At 38.8% G+C, this 20,871-nt stretch overlaps 1 protein-coding gene across 10 annotated transcripts in view; it reads right to left on the bottom strand.

The window, feature by feature from the left end:
- RBPJ (recombination signal binding protein for immunoglobulin kappa J region) overlaps window positions 1–20,871 on the bottom strand; it is a 266,159-nt gene that overhangs the window by 70,474 nt on the left and 174,814 nt on the right. For 4 of the 10 annotated variants that reach the window (XM_035293929.3, XM_078367408.1, XM_035293931.3 and 1 more), the window contains one exon: window positions 3–185. The exons of the other annotated variants lie outside the window; for them this stretch is intronic. In XM_035293929.3, coding sequence (XP_035149820.1) covers window positions 3–19 — 17 coding nt within the window. In that variant the 5' untranslated portion in view covers window positions 20–185. The remainder of the gene's footprint in view (window positions 1–2; window positions 186–20,871) is intronic. 10 annotated transcript variants of the gene reach the window in all.

The raw sequence follows: 20,871 nt of genomic DNA on the forward strand, positions 1-20,871 counted from the left end.
ACCTTTTAATCCACGCCATGGTACTTCAAGAACATGTTAAGGTAAGTCACAGCTTGGAACACTTCGATGCACCTCAAAACACCTCAGCCAGTGTATCTGTATCATTCTCCTTTCGTTTTGAGATCATAATGGTTCCGAAGAACTATAATGCTTCCATTTGAATGATAGTCTCATACTTTCAATGACTTAAAAACAAAAACAAAAAATAAGGCCTTAAGTGTTGGTATGTTAAACCATTAGTGCACTGTGTTAACTGCTGCCATGACTAAGAAAAACAAAAATCAGCTGCTACCAGTGTGTAACGCTGTCATTTTTTATGTGAACCCTCATATGAATGAGGGATACAAGTCAGAGTGACAGTCCTTGCTTTATCTTTCTAGCAAAACCCCACGAATCTCTTTGCCCCAATTGTTTCTTTAATTTTCTTCTCAAGGAAAAAAAAATTACTTACAAGATTGGTCTGAAGACTTGCTGCTGCTAGGTTCACTTTTCAATGACCACTATTCTATTCTGTTTGGATGAGGGCCAGAAATCACCTATACACCTATCTAAAAGGAAACTGATAATAGATTAGGCAGAGGATCCTTTGAACAATGCTCCTCCTGATGTTGATATTACTGAATCATATTAATTCCATGGACATCATTAAACTGAAAACAGCTCCAGTTTCTAAAGCTTATTTCTATAACAGCATTCATAAAAATGAACAGATAGATGGCTATCATCAAGTTTTACTGCCATTCTGTGATTGACTTGGTAGGTATCTGTTCCTGTCTTCCACACCCTACCCCACCTTTCTTACATAAAAACAAAAAAAAAATTTCACTTTTAGAAATGATATAGTAAGAAGTGTATGTATCACATTTGAAATCTACTAAGAATTCACACTGTTTTTGCCACAAGTGTGGCATCATGTAGCTACAAGAACACTAAAGCTACACAAAGAAAGTAAAACTAACTGATAACCAATGAATAAATATACATATTTACTGTCATAAAGCAATTTAAATTACTTCAGGATGACTGATAAGGCAAATTTTAACATAGGCAAGCCATAAAGAGAGCTTCCTAAGAAAAAAGACCAGAAAGGTTCTGTTATACTCTAGGCATGTGGAACAGCTTGTGTAAAGAATGGAAGGTGAAAAAGTTTCCCAGCTAGGGCTAAAAAGTATGTGCTAAGGAGAAAGTGAAACTATTTCCTAGTTGAAAGGGTAGATGTAACTGATTAAAATCTTTCGATCCACTGTCAGAAAAATTACATATTTTTAAGATTTAGATTTACTGTAGATTGTAGGGAATGTAGACTACAAAATGTAGGTCACTCTTCAGAAAGCTTATAATGGTGACAGAATTACATATAGGAAAGAACTCCACCAAAGTAGGGAAGAAACTAATGAAGAACAGAAACAAGGGACCTGGTCCAATGAAATCTCTGCCTGTAGCCACAACCATATTTTCAAACTGATGACTTTAGCGCCATTAGTCCAACCCTTTGGCCCCTTCCCGTTCCTTGGGATAAAAGGCAGGGTGCAGTGGCTCACACCTGTAATTCCAGCACTTTGGGAGGCTGAGGCAGGTGGATCACCTGAGGTGGAGTTCCGGACCAGCCTGACCAACATGGAGAAGCCTTGTCTCTACTAAAAAATACAAAATTACCTGGGCATGGTGGCACATGCCTGTAATCCCAGCTACTTGGGAGACTAAGGCAGGAGAGTTGTTTGAACCCAGGAGGCGGAGGTTGCAGTGAGCCAATAGAGCCATTACACTCCAGCCTGGGCAACAAAAGCAAAACTGCATCTCAAAACAAAAACAAAGAAAGAAAGAAAAGAAAAGAAAAATTGGGATAAAAATGAAATAATGGAAGAGGAAATACTTAATACATGTAAAGCATTTAGAACAGTACTCTGGAACACAGTGATGACACAGTGAACTGGGAAAGCAGGCAGCAGTGAACCCATTGCCTCAAACCTGAATAAATGAATTGGCTTTTTTTTTTTTTTTAAGAGGCAAGATCTCGCTCTGTTATCCAGGCTGTAGTGTAGAGACACAATTATGGCTCACTGCAGCTTCAGCCTCCTGGGTTCAAGTAATCCTCATGCCTCAGCCTCCTTAAGCAGCTGGAACTATAGGCATGCACCACATGCCCAGCTAACTTTTTTTTTTTGCAGAGATGGGGTCTCACTATGCTGCCAGGCTGGTTTCAAACTCCTGGCCTCAAGCTGTCCTCCTGCCCTGGCCTCCCAAAGTGCTGGGATTATAGGCATGACCCATTGTCCTTCAACTGAGGGGACTGTTTTAAAAATATAAAGAAATGTTAGTAAAGTCACCTGTGTGGGAACTCGAAGACTAGAACATATATTACACCATCACTGTTTTTCAAAGTATATATAATTTTGTACCTATTACACTTCCTCACAATAATCCAATCACCATATATTAAGAACCCCAAGTCTTCTATCAACTTTATACTATACCTTTGACCATTATGGTACTTACCACTAGTAGGATACATATTTTATGCTATTTTTCCAATGGTCATGATTAATTTGCACCGTACAATGTAATCATCCTTTTGGCAACCAACACTATATTTCGTAACAATGGATCTGTATAAGAGTGCAGTGGTTGGTAGTTTTATCAAACCCAATTTTATTATATTCACTTTTCAATAACTAGGCAATTCACTCTCTGATCATAAGAAAAAAAATACAAGAATCTCCCTCAAAAACATACAGAAAACACCTATGCATAAGTAACCTAAATGTCTACCTACCAATGAATGGATTTTAAAATGTGGTATATGCAGCATACAATGGAATACTATTCTGTTTTAAAAAGAAACAAAACTCTGACAATGCTACATGGATGAACCTTGAAGACATTATGGTAAGTGAAGTGAGCAGTCCCAAAAGACAAATACTACATGATTCCACTTACATGAAGTACTTAAAATAGTCAAATTCACAGAGACAAAAAGAATGGTGGTTACCAGGGACCTAGGGGCAATGGGGAGTTATTAATTAATGGGTTTGGAGTTTCAGTTTGAGCAGATGAAAAGAGTTGTGGAGATAGATGGTAGTGATGGTTGCAGAGCAGCGTGAATGGACTTACTACCACTAAACTGTGCAGTTTAAAAGTGTTAAGATGGTAAATTTTCTTTATGTATATTTTGCCACAATAAACTGAACACACCTGATGAGATACATAGTGAATAGGAACTTTCTTATATTTTGAGAAATTTTCTAAATATTTCCCTTGTTTTACAAATTGAACCTATTTCTATCTTCATTAAGTGGCTCTACTCATCCACCCAGACAGCTGCAACATTCAACCATTTTCCTTCCCATCCTAAGCCAAGTCTTACAAACTGATTTTTGTAAGACTACTTGATGCTACTTGAGTCTGGTGCCGTTCTTTTATTTCTAATGCCTCGGTCTTCCTTAAGTTCTTCCTTACAGAATCACTGTAATAGCCCTATAGCCAATCACCTATCCTCAAAAGCCAAGTCTTCACAATTATCACTAGCTATTTTAGTGAAATAAAGCTCCTGTTTTAAAACCTTTACAAAGGGCTCCATTGCTTCTTCAAATTTGAAGTTCTAAACAAAACATTAAAAAATATCTTTTTGTCTGATCTAACCTACCTTTCTGGGCTCACTTTCACTAGACATTCTGCTTCCCATATGCTACGCCAGATTCTTTACTCCTTCTTTCCCACCATCCCCACTAGGCTCTCCTACCTCCATGCTTGAATGCACACTTCTCTATGTGGAATCCTCTTCCTCCCAACTCCTATTGATATCTATTGAATTCTCAGACACTGCTATATGATAATAGAAGCATGAGAACGATTTGGCAGTATCTAACAAAAGTATAAATGCACATATCCCTGCAACCAGCAATTTCACTTCTAAGTATCTGTCCTACAAAAATACTCAAACATACAGGACACAAAGATATTCACTACAGTGTTGTTTCTGAAAGAGAAAAACATCTAGTCAGGCACCAAATGGGAACTGGCTAAATATGTTGTTACAACTATATTATGGATATGGAATACTACACAAAATCATGACGGGGACAACCTGAAATACATGCTGATAAGAAAAGAATTAAAGAAGAATTATACATTTTAAAAGTAAATATAACACATAATTTACAATGATATGAGCCCATCTGCCCTGAAGAAAACCCAAACTGTATTTTATGTATATTTAAGTACACAAAAAAGTTGTCTGGGAGAATATACTCAAATTTTTAACAGCAGTTATCTCTGGGGAAGGAAATGAAATTTGTGTAATATTTCAAATGGGTTACAGAGAGGAAGAAGCCACACAGACTCACTATCTTACTTTCTCACGCCAAATCTATGGGGCCTGATCTAGCTCCTACTCTACTTAGCCACTGAAATAGAACTTAGTTAAATGGCAATAGCTACACAGAGCCCAAGTGTATATGCAGCCTGTCTTGGCACAGACTTACCTTGGCCACAAGCTCCCTAGCTAAAAGTACTCACAGCTGCCAGTGACATACTCTGCAGGTCCAGCTCTGGCAGACGTGAGAAAATACCACATTCTTACTGGGCCTCTACTCAGGCTTACCTTTCTACTGATGTTCTGTTTTCTTCCAGTTAAAGCAGCGTTTACCAACATTGGGCACTCGTGGTCTTTTAACAAACTCATCTCTTACAAGAACCACATCCTGACTTGGCAGGAGGGTCAGAGGACAGTCTATACTCAGGTATTCCTTAACAAAATCTCCTGCCCCCAAATTTCCGGAATTCATCTTCCTCTAACATAGTTAAAAAGTTTAAAACTGAGAAGTGGAAAAAGAAATGCTTCCTGAAGCTTTCACTGGAATCCCCAGTCAATTAACCATTCCCTCTTCTTGTGTACCTCAATGCTCCTTGGGAAATGCCTGTTATATGAGCTTTGGTGCTCTTCCTTAGTTTCAAGTCTACCTGTATTCCCCAGTAAGGCACAAACTCCCAAGAGCCAGACTGTCTTCACTTACCCTTTATATAACTTAAGGTGTTCAAAATTCTTATCTGTAACGGGGCATTTTTGTTGAGGGGGAGGGGTTAGGATTTTGGTGTGTGTTTTTTTTTTTTAAGAGATTAGTTCTTGCTCTGTTGCCCACTCTGGAGTGCAGTAGCACAGATCACAGCCCATTGCAGCCTTGAACTCCTGTGGCTCAAGGGATCCTCTTGTGTAGCTGGGACTACAGGTGTGCACCCCCACCCCCTCCTTTTTTTTTTTTTCATAGAGATGAAGTCTTGCTATATTGCCCAAGATGGTGTCGAATTCCTGAACACATGCAATCCTACCTTGGCCTTGTGAGATTACAGGTGTGAGCTACTACACCTAGCCTTCTAACAACAGGTTTTTAAGAAATGTCTCTCAAACATAATTTGTTTAAAATAGATCAGTGCATGATGTTTGACAAATTCACAGATGGGATATATTTAACTTCAGAATAAAAATGTCAGTCGACAGCCTAAGCAACAAAAAGTACATATATAGAGAGAGGGCCAGGCCACATGGCACACACCTATAGTCCCAGCTACTGGGGTGGTTGGAGCCGGTGGGGGCAGGGGTGTGTGTGTGTGGAGTGGCTAAGGTGAGAAGACTGCTGGAGCCTAGGAGGTTGAAGCTGCAGTGACCCATGATTGTACCACTGCACTCTAACCCTATACAACAGAACAAGACCAAAAAAAGATGGCAGGAAGCAATATTAAATGAAATAAGAAAAACAGTAAGTTTTAAATGAAGTTCTATTTCAAATTATTTCATTAAATGAGAGCTTTGAGTTGGAAGAGAGAATATAAGCCTGAAAAACCAATACATGTCACAGGCAAAGTAGAAAAGTATACAAACTTTTAATGGCATTTAAATAGAAAACAGTCTATCTCTATTTGTACATAAAGGAAAAAAGCCTGTTTATATCTCCTTTACATCACAAGAATCTAAATACAATTACAGTTTCTGTATATTGTAATTATTTGATCAGTTTCACATGTAAAATCTCTTTGCCAGCTGGGCACAGTGGCTTATGCCTGTAACTGCACCACTTTGGGAGGCCAACACGGGCAGATGACTTGAGGTGAGCAGTTCATGACCAGCCTGGCCAGCATGTAGAAACCCCATCTCCACTAAAAATACAAAAATTAGCTGGGTATAGGGGCACAAGCCTATAGTCCCAACTACTTGGAAGGCTGAGGCAGGAGAATTGCTTGAACCCGGGAGGCAGAGGTTGCAATAAGCCTGGGTCGCACCACTGTACTCCAGCCTGAGAGACAAAGCAAGACTCTGTCTCAAAAAAAAAATCTTTTTGCCAATAAATAAAAATACAAATTTCTAATTTACCACATTTTGTACGCTTTCCTTGTGATCAACATTTGATGTTAAACAAAAATCCTGCCTTCTAGTAAATATTTTGTATTTAAATAAGGATATAAAAATAACATGAAAACATTAAGCTTACTTGCTATAAACAGTCCTTGGGGGCTGTATGTTACATCATGATCTAAAGAATACTGTGAATCATAATAGCAACAGCAAATAAGATTTAATAGTATATTTGAAGTATAAAAAGATTGTCTAATATTTTAAATATCTCACTTATTTACTACCAAACCTATGAGATAGGTATAATAATTAATTCCATTTTATAGACACAGAAACTGAGGTTAAAGAAATCAAGTAACTTTCACAAAGAGATATTTAAGTGGCAGAACCAGAATCAAAGCCTGGTCTCTCTGATTCCAAAACCAAATACCTACCACTGTACGCATTTAACGAATCAAATGAAAACAAAAGGTCTCTTCTGATATAATGTGTGTTTCTTCGCTGTGATCTGCTTCATAAGCAGCTAGTAATAGGGGAATGAGGTTGACATAAATGAAAATCATGTTATTTCATAGACAATTTTTCCTAGCATATTAATGTTTTGAAGCAACTGGAAATAAACTTTTCATGATTAAAGAAAAAATCCTTAGCAACAGATGAATATTTTAAGAAAAAAGGCTGAAAATATACAAGTGCCTTTCCTTGTTGCAAGTAGCTAATGTAGTAGCTTCGGGAACTGCTATACTTTCCACTGGGTTTTGCTATGCTTTCCTTTCCACTGGGGTTTTCATTGCTACACTTTCCACTATTTCACAAAGCTACCAGTACATAAGAAGCTAGAAAACAAAAACAAAAACAAACCTATATTAAAACAATGGATTAATGATGAAGGCTACATGCCGGATTAGATTTTAATTTTAATGAAAATAGTCTCTAAGAAGCAATGTCCTTCCAGGACTTACATGACACCATACTTCTGTATGCATTAGACAAAACATGCCCTATGAACCTTCAGTACCCATGGTCCTACCAGAATGCCATGGAAAGCTTTCCTTTGGTTGTGTTTGAGGTTTTTGTTGTTGTTTGAGACAGTGTCTCAATCTGTCACCCAGGCTGAAATGCAATGGTGCAATCTGGGCTCACTGCAACCTCTGCCTCCCAGGTTCAAGTGATTCTCCTTCCTCAGCCTCATAGGTTGCTGTGATTACAGGCATGAGCCACCACACTCTGCTAACTTTTCTATTTTTTTTTTTAGTAGACACAGGATTTTGCCATGTTGGCCAGACTGGTCTCAAACTTCTGAACTCAGGTGATTCAGTCTCCCAAAGTGCTGGGAGATTACACGCATGAGCCACCATGCCTAGTCTTGAGTTTTTTAATGATGTTAAGTGCTATGGTCTGAATGTTTGTGCCACCCCCAAAAGAGAAATGTTGAAATTCTAATCCCTAACGTCACAGTAACAGGAGGGAAGACCTTTGGGAGGTGATTAGGTCATAAGGGCATACCTCTCATGAATGAGATTAGTGTCCTTATAAAAGAGGCTTAAGAGAGATCCTTCACCCCCTATTCTACCATGTGTAGACATAGCTAGAAGATACCATCTATGAACCACAGCTAGGACCTTCACCAGACACTAATCTTCTGGCACCTTAGTATTGGACTGTGAGAAATAAATTTTATTGTTCATAAGCTACCTAGTTTATGGTATGTTGTTACAGCAGCCCACATAGACAAAGACAGTAAAGTAAATGCCCCTTATATAGAAAAAATAATGAACATAAGCTAAAACCGCTACCATTGGGACAAAGACACAGAAGTATACATTAATGCTACTCTAAATTGAAAACAATTTAAATACATAAAGTTCAATGTCAATTCACTGTGATCCTAAGGTAGGTATGAAAGGGAACTCCCCACCACAACCACATACCTCCCCCACAAAGCAGCTCTTAGCACACACTGTTTCTTAGTAAAAGATCTAGAAGTTAATAGCCATGGAAAGTGACCCTACTGCATAATCTGTTTCAACTAGCAGTGGTGCCTATCTGGCATGCACATATTTCCAAATACATAAACGTACTATCAAAACAGAAGCTCATACAGGAAGATACACATAGTTTGTAGAGAAAACAAGTAACAGATAGCCGCTATTTTGATAGATACCATTGTCCCGTATGGTACCATACCATAACATAAAAAGCATTCTCAAGGCCAGGCATGGTGGCTGAGGCCTGTAATACCAACATTTTGGGAGGCCAAGCAGGTGGATGACTTGAGTTCACAAGTTCAACACCAGCCTGGGCAACATGGTGAGAGCCTCTCTCTACAAAAATATACAAAAATTAGCCAGGTGTGGTGGCACACACCTGTAGCCCCAGCTACTCGAGAAGCTGAGGTGGGAGAAGTGCTCGAGCCCTGCGAGGCAGAGGTTACTGTGAGCCGATATCACGCTACGGCATTCCAGCCTCAGTGACAGGGTGAGACCCACCCACCTCCGCCAAAAAATAAACAAAGCATTCTCAGAAAAATTCTCTCATGATGCCTGGAGACTTAAGTATGTAATCAAAAACTTCAGTGTCTTCTTCCTATTAGGATTAATATTTAACTTCAGGACTCCCTAATTCCCTTCTACTATCTCAATATTCTAGGTATTTATGTTCCTCAAGTGTCAGAGAACACGTACTAATGTACACAATGTTTCCACATGTACTTCTGAAATCCATAGGATGGGGCAGGGAGCTGGCATATCAAAAGGCAAAGCAAAATACTCTGAAGTAATTTTTTTCTGGTAACCCAAACCTAATGAATAAAAACACTTCTGTTTACTCCAGGAAAGTTCTCTTCCATTATAATTATGTTTAGCCTGAGCAAATAAATTAGTTCCTCTTCCTTAAGTGTCATCAGTAGAGTTAAACAGTTTTAACCCATTTATGCCTAGTATTCCATTACTGGAACACTAAGCTTGTGGGAGTTATTTATCCTACTGCTCAAGGTTACCACTAAGGTCTGATTTTTCACACACACAAAAATTTGCAACCTCTGGCATAAATGGGTTAAAACCATGTTTCTTACCAAGAATTGACTAAACTGAGATTTTTTAAACCTGTCACAAGGCAAAATCCAGAAGCCATAAAAGCAAATCATTCATTTATATGTAGCCTCATTTCACAACCTCAAACCTGAAACCTGTTTCCCATATTGAATGATGGCAACCTCGTAATTACCATTGCTCAAGTCAAAAACCAGGAAGTCACCTTTGAATCCTGTCTTTACTTCACACGCCACATCTAATCCAGGCATACTCTGCCTGCAGGTCTTTTACATTTGCTGTTTCTTCTTCCTAGAACGTTATCTCCCTTACATGCTGTCCATCCTCACCTTCTTAATGTCCTTTACTCAACTGGTCACCTACCATATGTCTATAGGTTTTAGGGTTTTTTTCTCCCAAGCAAGATTTAAAGTCATAATTTTCAATTCAGTACTTTAGGAAACTTCACTAAATTTATGTATGTTCAGATGTCCTTTTTAACGTTTCTTTTCTATACTAGTGTTAAGATAAGTAGCGAAATACCATGAGCAAAGACTTGTTCTTCTTGCAATGGCAGAAAAACTGAAATATGACTTGGGAGATAATATGGACACGAACCAAAATGTATCTCTCTGTCAGCAAATTACTGTATAAATAAGCACATAAAAAGCTGCTGAGGGGGAAAGCTAATATTAGAAAAATTACATAGTGTGAGAAATTTGCCATAAAGCTGGTAGTACAGATCATTTTTCTAATATATCTTAGTTGATAGTCTTTGCTTGCTTCTTAATGAAATGTAAAAATTTGTAAGAAAATATCCACAGGAAAACATATTCTTAACTACAAATTCACTCCACAGTTAAAATGTATTATGTCTTACATGACAGACACTCTTGTAGGTTCAGAGTTAGAGCACTGAACAAAAAGATAAGGTCTCTGTCTTCATGGAGGGAGCTTCTTGACTTCTTTAATAAAAGCATTTTATGAAAAAACAGTAAGAGCATTATCTGCTATGCAAGGGGCTGCTTTAACCAAAGTAAAATACATTTCTGTAAAAGTGTACTGAAATTCCATCACAAGACATTCATTCATTCCATCTTACATTACCAATACAAGAAATTAAAGACAGAATGGCAGAAAGTACTGCTGATGTAATAGATATGGTTAGTATTATAAAACAATACATCATCATGAGACAGAAAGTAACCATGAAAATCCTGATACCAAAACCCGGCAGAGACTCAGCAAGAAAGAAAACTTCAGGCCAATATCCATGATGAACATAGATGAAAAATCTTCAATAAAATACTGGCAAGCCGATTGCAAAAGCACATCAAAAAGCTTATCTACCATGATCAAGTGGGATTCATCCCAGGGATGCAAGGCTGGTTCAACATAGGCAAGTCTATAAATATAATTCACCACATAAACAGATCCAAAAACAAAAACCACATGATTATCTCAATTGATGCAGAGAAGGCCTCTGACAAAATTCAACAATGCTTTATGCTAAAAACCCTCAATAAACTAGGTATTGACAGAACATATCTCAAGATAATAAAAGCTATTTACAATGAACTAACAGCCAATATCATACTGAATGGGCAAAAACTGGAAGCATTCCCTTTGAAATCTGGCACTAGACAAGGATGCCCTCTCTCACCACTCCTATTCAATATACTATTGGAAGTTCTAGCCAGAGCAATCAGGCAAGACAAAGAAATAAAGGGTATTCAAATAGGAAAGGAGGAAGCCAAATTGTCTCTATTTGCAGATGACATGATTGTATATCTAGAAGGCCCCATTGTCTCAGCCCAAAATCTCCTGAAACTGATAAGCAACTTCAGCAAAGTCTCAGGATATAAAATCAATGTGCAAAAATCACAAGCATTCCTATAAACCAAAAACAGACTTAAAGAGAGCCAAATCAAGAATCAACTACCAATCACAATTGCTACAAAGAGAATAAAATACCTAGGAATACAACTAACAAGGAATGTAAAGGACCTCTTCAAGGAGAACTACAAACCACTGCTCAAGGAAATAAGAGAGAGCACAAACAGATGGAGAAACATTCCATGCTCATGGTTAGGAAGAATCAATATCGTGAAAATGGCCATACTGCCCAAAGTAATTTACAGATTCAATGCTATCCCCATCAAGCTACCAATGACCTTCTTCACAGAACTGGAAAAAACCACCTTAAACTTCATATGGAACCAAAAGAGAGCCTGCATAGCCAAGTCAATTCTAAGCAAAAAGAACAAAGTGGGAGGCATCACACTACTGGCCTTCAACTATACTACAAGCCTACAGTAATCAAAATAGCATGGTACTGGTACCAAAACAGAGATATACACCAATGGAATAGAACAGAGGCCTCAGAGGCAACACAACACATCTACAACCATCCGATCTTTGACAAACCTGACAAAAACAAGCAATGGGGAAAGGATTCCCTGTTTAATAAATGGTGTTGGGAAAACTGGCTAGCCTTGTGCAGAAAGCAGAAACTGGACCCCTTCCTGACACCTTACACTATAATTAACTCCAAATGGATTAAAGACTTAAACATAAGACCTGGCACCATAAAAACCCTAGAAGAAAATCTAGGCAAAACCATCCAGGACATAGGAGTAGGCAAGGACTTCATGACCAAAACACCAAAAGCATTGGCAACAGAAGCCAAAATAGACAAATGGGACCTAATCAAACTCCACAGCTTCTGCACGGCAAAAGAAACAGTCAATAGAGTGAATCGGCAACCAATAGAATGGCAAAAAATGTTTGCAGGCTACCCATCTGACAAAGGGCTGATATCCAGAATCTACAAAGAACTAAAACAGATTTACAAGAAGAAAACAAACAAGCCCATTCAAAAGAGGGCGAAGGATATGAACAGACACTTTACAAAAGAAGACATACATGAGGCCAACAAACATATGAAAAAATGCTCATCACTGGTCATTAGAGAAATGCAAATCAAAACTACATTGAGATACCCTCTCACGCCAGTTAGAATGGCGATCATTAAAAAATCTGGAGACAACAGATGCTGGAGAGGATGTGGAGAAATAGGAACACTTTTACACTGTTGGTGGGAGTGTAAATTAGTTCAACCATTGTGGAAGACAGCTTGGCGATTCCTCATGGACCTAGAAATAGAAATTCCATTTGACCCAGCAATCCCATTACTGGGTATATAGCCAAAGGATTATAAATCGTTCTACTATAAGGACACATACACATGATAATGTTCATTGCAGCACTGTTTACAATAGCAAAGACCTGGAACCAACTCAAATGCCCATTGATGATAGAAGCCAGGGAAAATGTGGCACATATACACCATGGAATATTATGCAGCCATCAAAACCTATGTGTTCGTGTTCTTTGTAGGGACATGGATGAACCTAGAAACAATCATTCTCAGCAAACTGACACAAGAACACTGCATGTTCTCACTCAAAGATGGGTGATGAACAATGAAAACACATGCAAACAGGGAGGGGAGCATCACACACTATGGTGTGTCGGGGGGAAAGAGGGGAGGGACAGTGGGGGGTGGGGAGTTGAGGAGAGATAGCATGGAGAGAAATGCCAGATATAGGTGATGGGGAGGAAGGCAGCAAATCACACTGCCATGTATGTACCTATGCAACAATCTTGCACATTCTTCACATGTACCCCAAAACCTAAAATGCAATTAAAAAAAGGAAAAAACAAGCTCTCATACCACATGGAGGTCTGCTGTTTATCTCGTGGCAAAGCACTTAAAAGTAAAAGCGTTGTGAAACTTGATGAGTGACTCATTTTCTTTATATAAAACGTTCCCCAAATCAATTACTTTTCCTGTGAAGACAAGTAGCTGCCTGTAGTATGCCACCTAGTGGGCAGGAGTATAAATCAAAACACTTAAACATGACATTTAAACAATGGCTTTTCAGCTAAGAAAATCACTTACTTATATCAAAATAAAATGAACTTGGACCCAGTCCTTTGAATGACTCTATTCACAAAGTATTAACCAAAATGTTTAAAAGTAATGAGGTATATTATGTATATTTTACCACAACTTAAAGAAAAAAGAAGTGATATTCAAACACACTGTTCTCACTAAAAACTACATGTGAAGATCGGCCAAGCACAGTGGCTCATGCTTGTAATCCCAGCACTTTGGGAGGCTAAGGTGGGAGGATCACTTGCATCTGGGTGTTTGAGGCCAGCCTGGGCAACATAGCCAGATACTGTCTCTACAAAAAAATTTTAAAAAGCATTAGCCAAGTATGGTGACTTGTGCCTGTAGTGCCAGCTACTTATATTCAGGAGGCTGAGGTGGGAGGATGGCTTGAGCCCCTGAGGTAAAGGGTACAGTGAGCTTTGATTGCATCACTGCACTCCAGAGCCTGGCACAAAAAAGAAAGAAAAACTCGTGATGATAAATATTAAAATGGGTTCCTACCATTAACTATTAAAAACACCTTTAAAACTTTGTTTACAGACCAGGCATGGTAGCTCACACCTGTAACCTCAACACATAGGTAGCCTTGGTAGGAGGACAACTAGAAGCCAGGAGTTAAGACCAGCCTGGGCAACATAGGGAGACTCTGTGTCTACAAAAACATTTAAAAATTCACAGCCCATGATGTCACATGCCAGTAACTACTATCTACTTGGGAGACTAAGGCAGAAAGAAGGATGGCCTGAACTCAGGAGTTTACGGCTGCAGTGAGCTATGACCATGCCACTGCTCTCCAGTCTGGGTGATAAAAGTGAGACCTTGTCTCAAAAAAAAACCCAAAAAAACAAAAATCAAAAAACAACCAAACTTTTTGTTGTTGAGGTGAAAAAAGTTTTTCACCTCATCTTCATCACAATATTTTTTAACATTTCAAATTTATGTACACATTTCAGTACATGGTACAGTATAATATGATAATCACATATACTGGTGCACATGCTAACTTTCTACTTACTGATAAGAGCAAGCAATCAAAAATCTAGAGGCAATGATTTAGTTAAAAGAAAGGAAAAAAAAACTGATGTATGTCCCACATAGCTCTTACAGTATATAGACAAAGACTCCAAAAACAAATACATTTCTTTGGCTTCAAAGTAATGAGCCACATCCATCACCTCATTTAGTACCAGGACTGAGCAAAAATATCAAAGAATCCAAGCACAAACATCACCCCTCCAGAAAACAAACACAGAATATTTTTCCTGATTAAAATGAAACAGCAGGCTGGGTGCAGTGGCTCAGGCCTGTAGTCCCAGCACCTTGGGAGACCGAGGCGGGTGGATCATCTGAGGTCAGGAGTTCAAGACCAGCCTGGCCAACATGGTGAAACCCCATCTCTACTAAAAATACAAAATTAGCCAGGCATCATGGTGTGTGCCTATAATCCCAGCTACTTGGGAGGCTGAGGCAGGAGAATCACTTGAACCCAGAAGGCAGAGTTTACAGTGAGCCGACATGGCATCACTGCACTCTAGCCTAAGCAACAAGAGCCAAACTCCATCTTAAAACACACACACAAACACACACACACGCACACAGCAGATGTAGAAAGACTCTAAAAGAGAATCAAATTAGTAAATGTCCTCTTGGTCACAGAATTACTGAATGTATGCCACTTTTAGTAACCCCCTTTTAATTCAGGCTTTCCATTAATATATGAGAAGCAGCACAAGGTTACAGAAAAGGTAGCAATAGGAGTTAACGAGTTTCATCTTCTTTCCTCTTCGTCTGTTCCTTCCAATCAGCATTTAAACATGTCAAGCCTAGTCCATCTTCAAAGCTCTACCTTTACACCTATGGCTCCACTCCCACCCTCCACGTTCAAAGCCACTGCTCTTAAAAGAGTTGCATACTTCCTTACCTCCAACTCCTCAACCACAGTAAGATCTCACCAGTTCACTGAAACTGTTCTTGCCATGGTCTCTGAAATCCTAAATTCAATGAACATTTAGACTTACCTCATTCTCATTCCAGCATTTAACACCACTGACCAGTGTACCTCCTTCTAGAAGAACTTCGTCTTCATTGTTGTAACACCCCAACTATTGAGGCTTTTGCTCTACAAAACTGTTTGCTGAGAGCTTTCTTTTAATTGCTTCTATGCTTCTACCCATTCCTTACATTTTGGTGCTTGCCAAGTCTGTCACTGCCTCACTCTGTCCAAAAGATCTTGCCTACTCCCAAGGTTCCAATTAGCATCTACTGGTCTTCAAGTATACATTTCCAACCGTGACCTCTCTCTTGAGCTCCCAGAATTACATGTATAACTAACTGCCGCTGGATATCTTCATCTAGCTTTCTCACAAGAACCTCAAAGTCGACATGGTTCATATCTGAAATCTTCTCCCCAAACGAACTCAACTCCTCTACTGTGCCTTTTACTTTAGGGCCACCTCATCTCAACAAATAGTGCCACTGTTCCCCTGGCAACACATGTAAAGCACCAGAATTTTTTTCTTTCTTGACAAATTTTTAACAGCTACAATGACTGTTCACTCTTATGACTTGTCCCAACTAGGTATATTAAAGAAATAAAGCCCCAACCTATCTTCAAGGCAACTTGGCTTCAGGTATCTCAAAATGTCACTTTGTTTCTTTTAGAAGACATTAAGAAATGACTTCCAAAAACAGACTGAGCATTTCTTTTGACATAAGCAATAAACAGTCTGGTAACTAGGTTATATAAATTAGGTTATATTTATATTGAAAATATAGCCTGTTTTTAGAATCCTAATGATACAGGAGTTAAGAAGAAATTACTTAGGCAGATAGGGTACAGAAGTCTTTGGTAAGGTTTTCCATCTAATGAAAAGCAACCCCAAATCATTTTCCTTTCTAACAAAGAGCAGCCTGTAAAATTGAACTACAGTCATAGATGCCAGCAGTTGTGCCAATCATGTTCAAGATGGCGGCTCCCTCTTCCCTTCTCTTTGTCAGCCATGTGTACAGTAGGAGCAGACAAGATGCACCTGCCAAGGGGGGAGTTTACTTGCATAATAAAATTGGGGTGGGGCAGCCAGCCTTCCCCACTGTAAGCGTCATACCTGATTGAAGCAATCTGTGAGCCCTATGTAAATCGGACATTCCCGCCTCAAACCTATAAAATCCAGTGCGTCCATAAAATCCGGTGCATCCGCAGCCGGCTGGTCTTTTCCTCTTGGGAAGTCCCTTCTCTCTCACTAGAGAGAAAGCTGTTTTCCTTTTTCTTTCTTTTGCCTATTAAACCTCCACTCCTAAACTCCTTGTGTGTCCATGTCCTAAATTTTCCTGGTGTGAGATGATGAACCCCAAGTATTTACCCCAGAAAACAGACCCGCTTGACTAATAATTGACTATTTTTGAAATTTCACTAGCATTAATATACATGTAGATTCCCAATTTTGTGTGTTTGTGTGTGTGTTTTAATTTCCAATGGGAGAAGGAAAACAGTCCTTTTAAAAAGAGAAAGTAACCCTATCAGTAACAAGTGAAATCTCCAAAAACACTTTACTATAGAGCTTAGAAAAGGTGTGATTTTGTCATTTTAAACCCCAGCATCACTGTATTCTCTGAAAGTCTTCCCCATACACAATGGAATCCTACCCTTAATTGTAACAAAACCTACCAATGTGTCGAAGTACTGGATGGCATAGTCATCTGACTAAGCACAAATGAAAATAGCACATAGATGACAGAGTTAATGAGAGTTTAAAAGGAGAAGTAGCAACTAGGGAATCCCTGAGACTGCTACTGAGGCAGAAAGATACGAAAAGGGGACTTGAGATAAGAAAAGGAAAGCACTGGTTACCAGGCCATTCCTCTCATTGGAACGGACTACTCTCCCCAGGGATGTGGGAACTATTTACACTTAAAATTTTGGAAGCTTCCAAGTTCAAGAAGTCATATTAATATCTACATCATATTCTGTTACCAGGTGTGATCTTTCAAAAGTATACTGAGTTGGTGTGATTAGGAAATTATCCAACATAAACATGAACCTCAGTAGGCACTTTTTGGGACCAATAATAGGAAAGCCATCTGTTTGCTGAAAATAATATTCCTACTTCCCTATTGACTACAGCTATCTATGACAACTGGGAAATCCCAAGAGAAGAAAAGAAATTTTAACTGCCTCAATACTTTAATTATTCATATAAGCTGTCCAAGAAATTAAAGTTAAATGTTACACAAAGGAATCTCTAGCCCCTAATATTTTTTGGCTAATTATTCCACTGGTAGTCTACATCTGCTCTGCTAAAATTTGGTTATGAATCAGAAGTAACTCACTGGAAAGCTTTTATATCTTTTTTAAAATGACTATGAATAATAACTACAATTCACAAAAATTGTTATTTTTAATGTGCACAAAAATCCTCCTGAAAACATGTCCAACACAAAAGAACAGCTGTTACTGTCAAAGTTTAAACTCTTTTAAATACTAGGAAGAATGAGACTAAATTTAACAAAATTTTTTAAATAAAGCAGCAGCTAATTTTAAGCAGCACATTCAACCTGTATTTTTTGAACTTCTTCAATATCAACATTTTATGATCAGGAAACATGTTAAACATTGCCTTTAAACAGAATATGAATCTATTATGAGATTTATACATATACATAATTCAGAGATTTGCAAATATATACTCTAACACCAGAAACACTGACTATAACCCCACATATACAGTGGGGCTTTGGGGTAAGGTGGGGAGCAGGGACCCTCACTTGTTTCCATTGTTGCTATTCTACCCTTCCTTTTTTCCTCTTCTGCTTTAAAAGAAATACACAATTCCTAAGATTCTTTTAAGAAATTTATCTTCTGGGTATATTTTGATTAAAAAATACCACATCTGCCTTATTATTTGTAGGTCAGCTCCAGGTGAGGTCTTTCAGAGTAAAACTACTTTTAATAATCATAGTTAGCTATATGTCTCAATAACATATTAAAACCATATTCTTGGCCAGGCGTAGTGGTTCACACCTGTAATCTCAGCACTTTGGGAGGCTGAGGTGGGCATATCACTTGAGGCCAGGAGTTCAAGACCAGTGTGGCCAACACAGCAAAATGCCATCTCTATTAATAAAAGTATAGGCTGGGCGCAGTGGCTCATACCTGTAATCCCAGTATTTTGTGAGGCTGAGACAGGTAGATCACTTAAGGTCAGGAGTTCGAGACCAGCCTGGCCAACATAGTGAAATCTCATCTCTACTAAAAATACAAAATTTAGCTGGGTGTGGTGGCAGGTGCCTGTAATCCCAGCTAGTTGGGAGGCTGGGGCAGGCAAATCACTGGAACCTGGAAAGCAGAGGTTGCAGTGAGCCGAGACCACGCCACTGTACTCCAGCCTGGGCAACAAGAGCAAAACTCTGTCGAAAGAAAGAAAGAAAAGAAAAGAAGTACAAACAAATTAGCCAGGCATGGTGGCACACACATGTAATCTCAGCTACTCAGGCAGCTGAGGTGCAAGAATTGCTTGAACCCAGGAGGTGGAGGTTGCAGTGAGCTGAGATTGTGCCACTGCACTCCAGTCAGGGCAACAGCATGAAAAACAATAAATAAACAAACCATATTTTTCTGAAATAAAAGTGGGTATACATACATCATGCCTAAAACTATTCGTATGTATATGCTGGAAATGTCTAGCTTCAAATAACCCAACATTTATATCTTTAGACAGTAACTAGAGGTAAAGCATCATCTACAAGTGTTATTATACATAGTAGTTACTGTGAGCAAAAATATTTGATGACAGAAACCATGTCCATAACCTATCTTACAATTTACCTTCCCACATACCCAAATAATATGTTTAGAGAATCATTACAACACTCAAGCAAAAATATTCCAAATTCCTTCAAAGTCGTAAGTAGTAAAGATTACCAGAATAGTAACTCTCCTAACTTGGTACCATCCTAACTTACCCTGCTGAAAAAACAGTCACCCTTAGGGATTCACAATAACAAACACAGAATTCATTGCAACTGTGGCTACAATTTGTAAGCAGCCCTTCATTGCTCCATAAAGGCACATCATTGTAGATACTCATCAGTTTTTAAGCCACATCCACAGCTGCTGTCTTAGAAAAACAACAAAATTTGACAGCAGAGACTTTAAAATGATATTTATACAAGTTTTACATAAAACAAAATTAAAAGTACTCCAGTATAATAGAAAGAATGGCACGTAGAATACAAAAAAAAAAGAGAGAGAATCTTGAGTCACTGTTAATAGCAATACCTGTCATTTATATAATGCTAGAATCATTTTCCTAAGCGCCCTAGCATGTCAGAGGTATCATTTACACTGAAGAGAAGTGAAGCACAGATACTACCCAAATTAGCTAGTGGTGAGCAGAATGTGTTTCACGACCAGCAGCCTGTGTTTTTTGCACAAACCCTTCTTCCAAAATTGCATAGTGAAATGTGGAGAGAAAAAATTCCACATAAACCTATTCCCTGTTCAACTTTACTCTCCTGCCTCAGATTATAATCTGCCTGAACTAAGAGAGGCTCATCTGGTTAGTGAGCACACTCAATCATGTGTTGTCAAATGACTAAGATAACTATGCACGGGAGAAAGGAAGGAGGGGAAATACTAGTAGGATCACCACATACTAAATTACACTATCATTAGCAGATGTTCAGACTACAAAACTGCAATGGAACTGAAATCTGGAGATTCGGGTTTGAATTCCAACTCTCCTACCAACTAGCAAGTAAACTTGATTACATTTCTGTAAAATAAGATAATACTACCTTCCTCACCAAACTATAGCAAGGTCTAAAAGCAACTGAGACCTCTTCGCTACTAAACACCAAATTCAAGTAACAGATCATATTTAAAACACACTGTAGACTGGCACGCTGGCTCGCACCTGCAATTCTCGCACTTTGGGAGGCCAAGGCGCACGGATGGCTGGAAACCCAGGAGTTTGAGAACAGCCTGGGCAACATGGCAAAACCCTGCCTCTTAAAAAAAAAAACACAAAAAAAATTAGCCAGGCATGGTGGCACGCAGCTGTAGTTCCAGCTATTCGGGAGTTTGAGGCTGTAGTGACCTGACATTGAGACAGAGTAAGATCCTGTCTCAAAACACACACACACAATCTGAATTAATAGCAGAGGTTCATTAAAACTTTGTAACAGGCCAGGTGCAGTGGCTCATGCCTGTAATCCCAGCATTTTGGGAAGCCGAAGCAGGTAGATCACTTGAGGTCAGGAGTTCAAGACCAGCCTGGCCAACATGATGAAACCCTGTCTCTACAAAATTACAAAACTTAGCCAGGCATAATGGCAGATGCCTGTAATCCCGGCTACTTGGTAGGCTGAGGCAGCAGAATCACTTGAACCCATGTTGCGGAGGTTTCAGTGAGCAAAGATCACACCGTTGGGCTCTAACCTGGGCAACAGAGCAAGACTCCAACTCAAAAAAAAAAATCGTTCAACAAATACATATTGAATACACACTACTTACCAAGTAGTAGTAAAGACAAAATTTT

This window comes from Callithrix jacchus, chromosome 3 (assembly GCF_049354715.1).
Source record: "Callithrix jacchus isolate 240 chromosome 3, calJac240_pri, whole genome shotgun sequence".
Classification (NCBI taxonomy): Eukaryota; Metazoa; Chordata; class Mammalia; order Primates; family Cebidae; genus Callithrix; species Callithrix jacchus.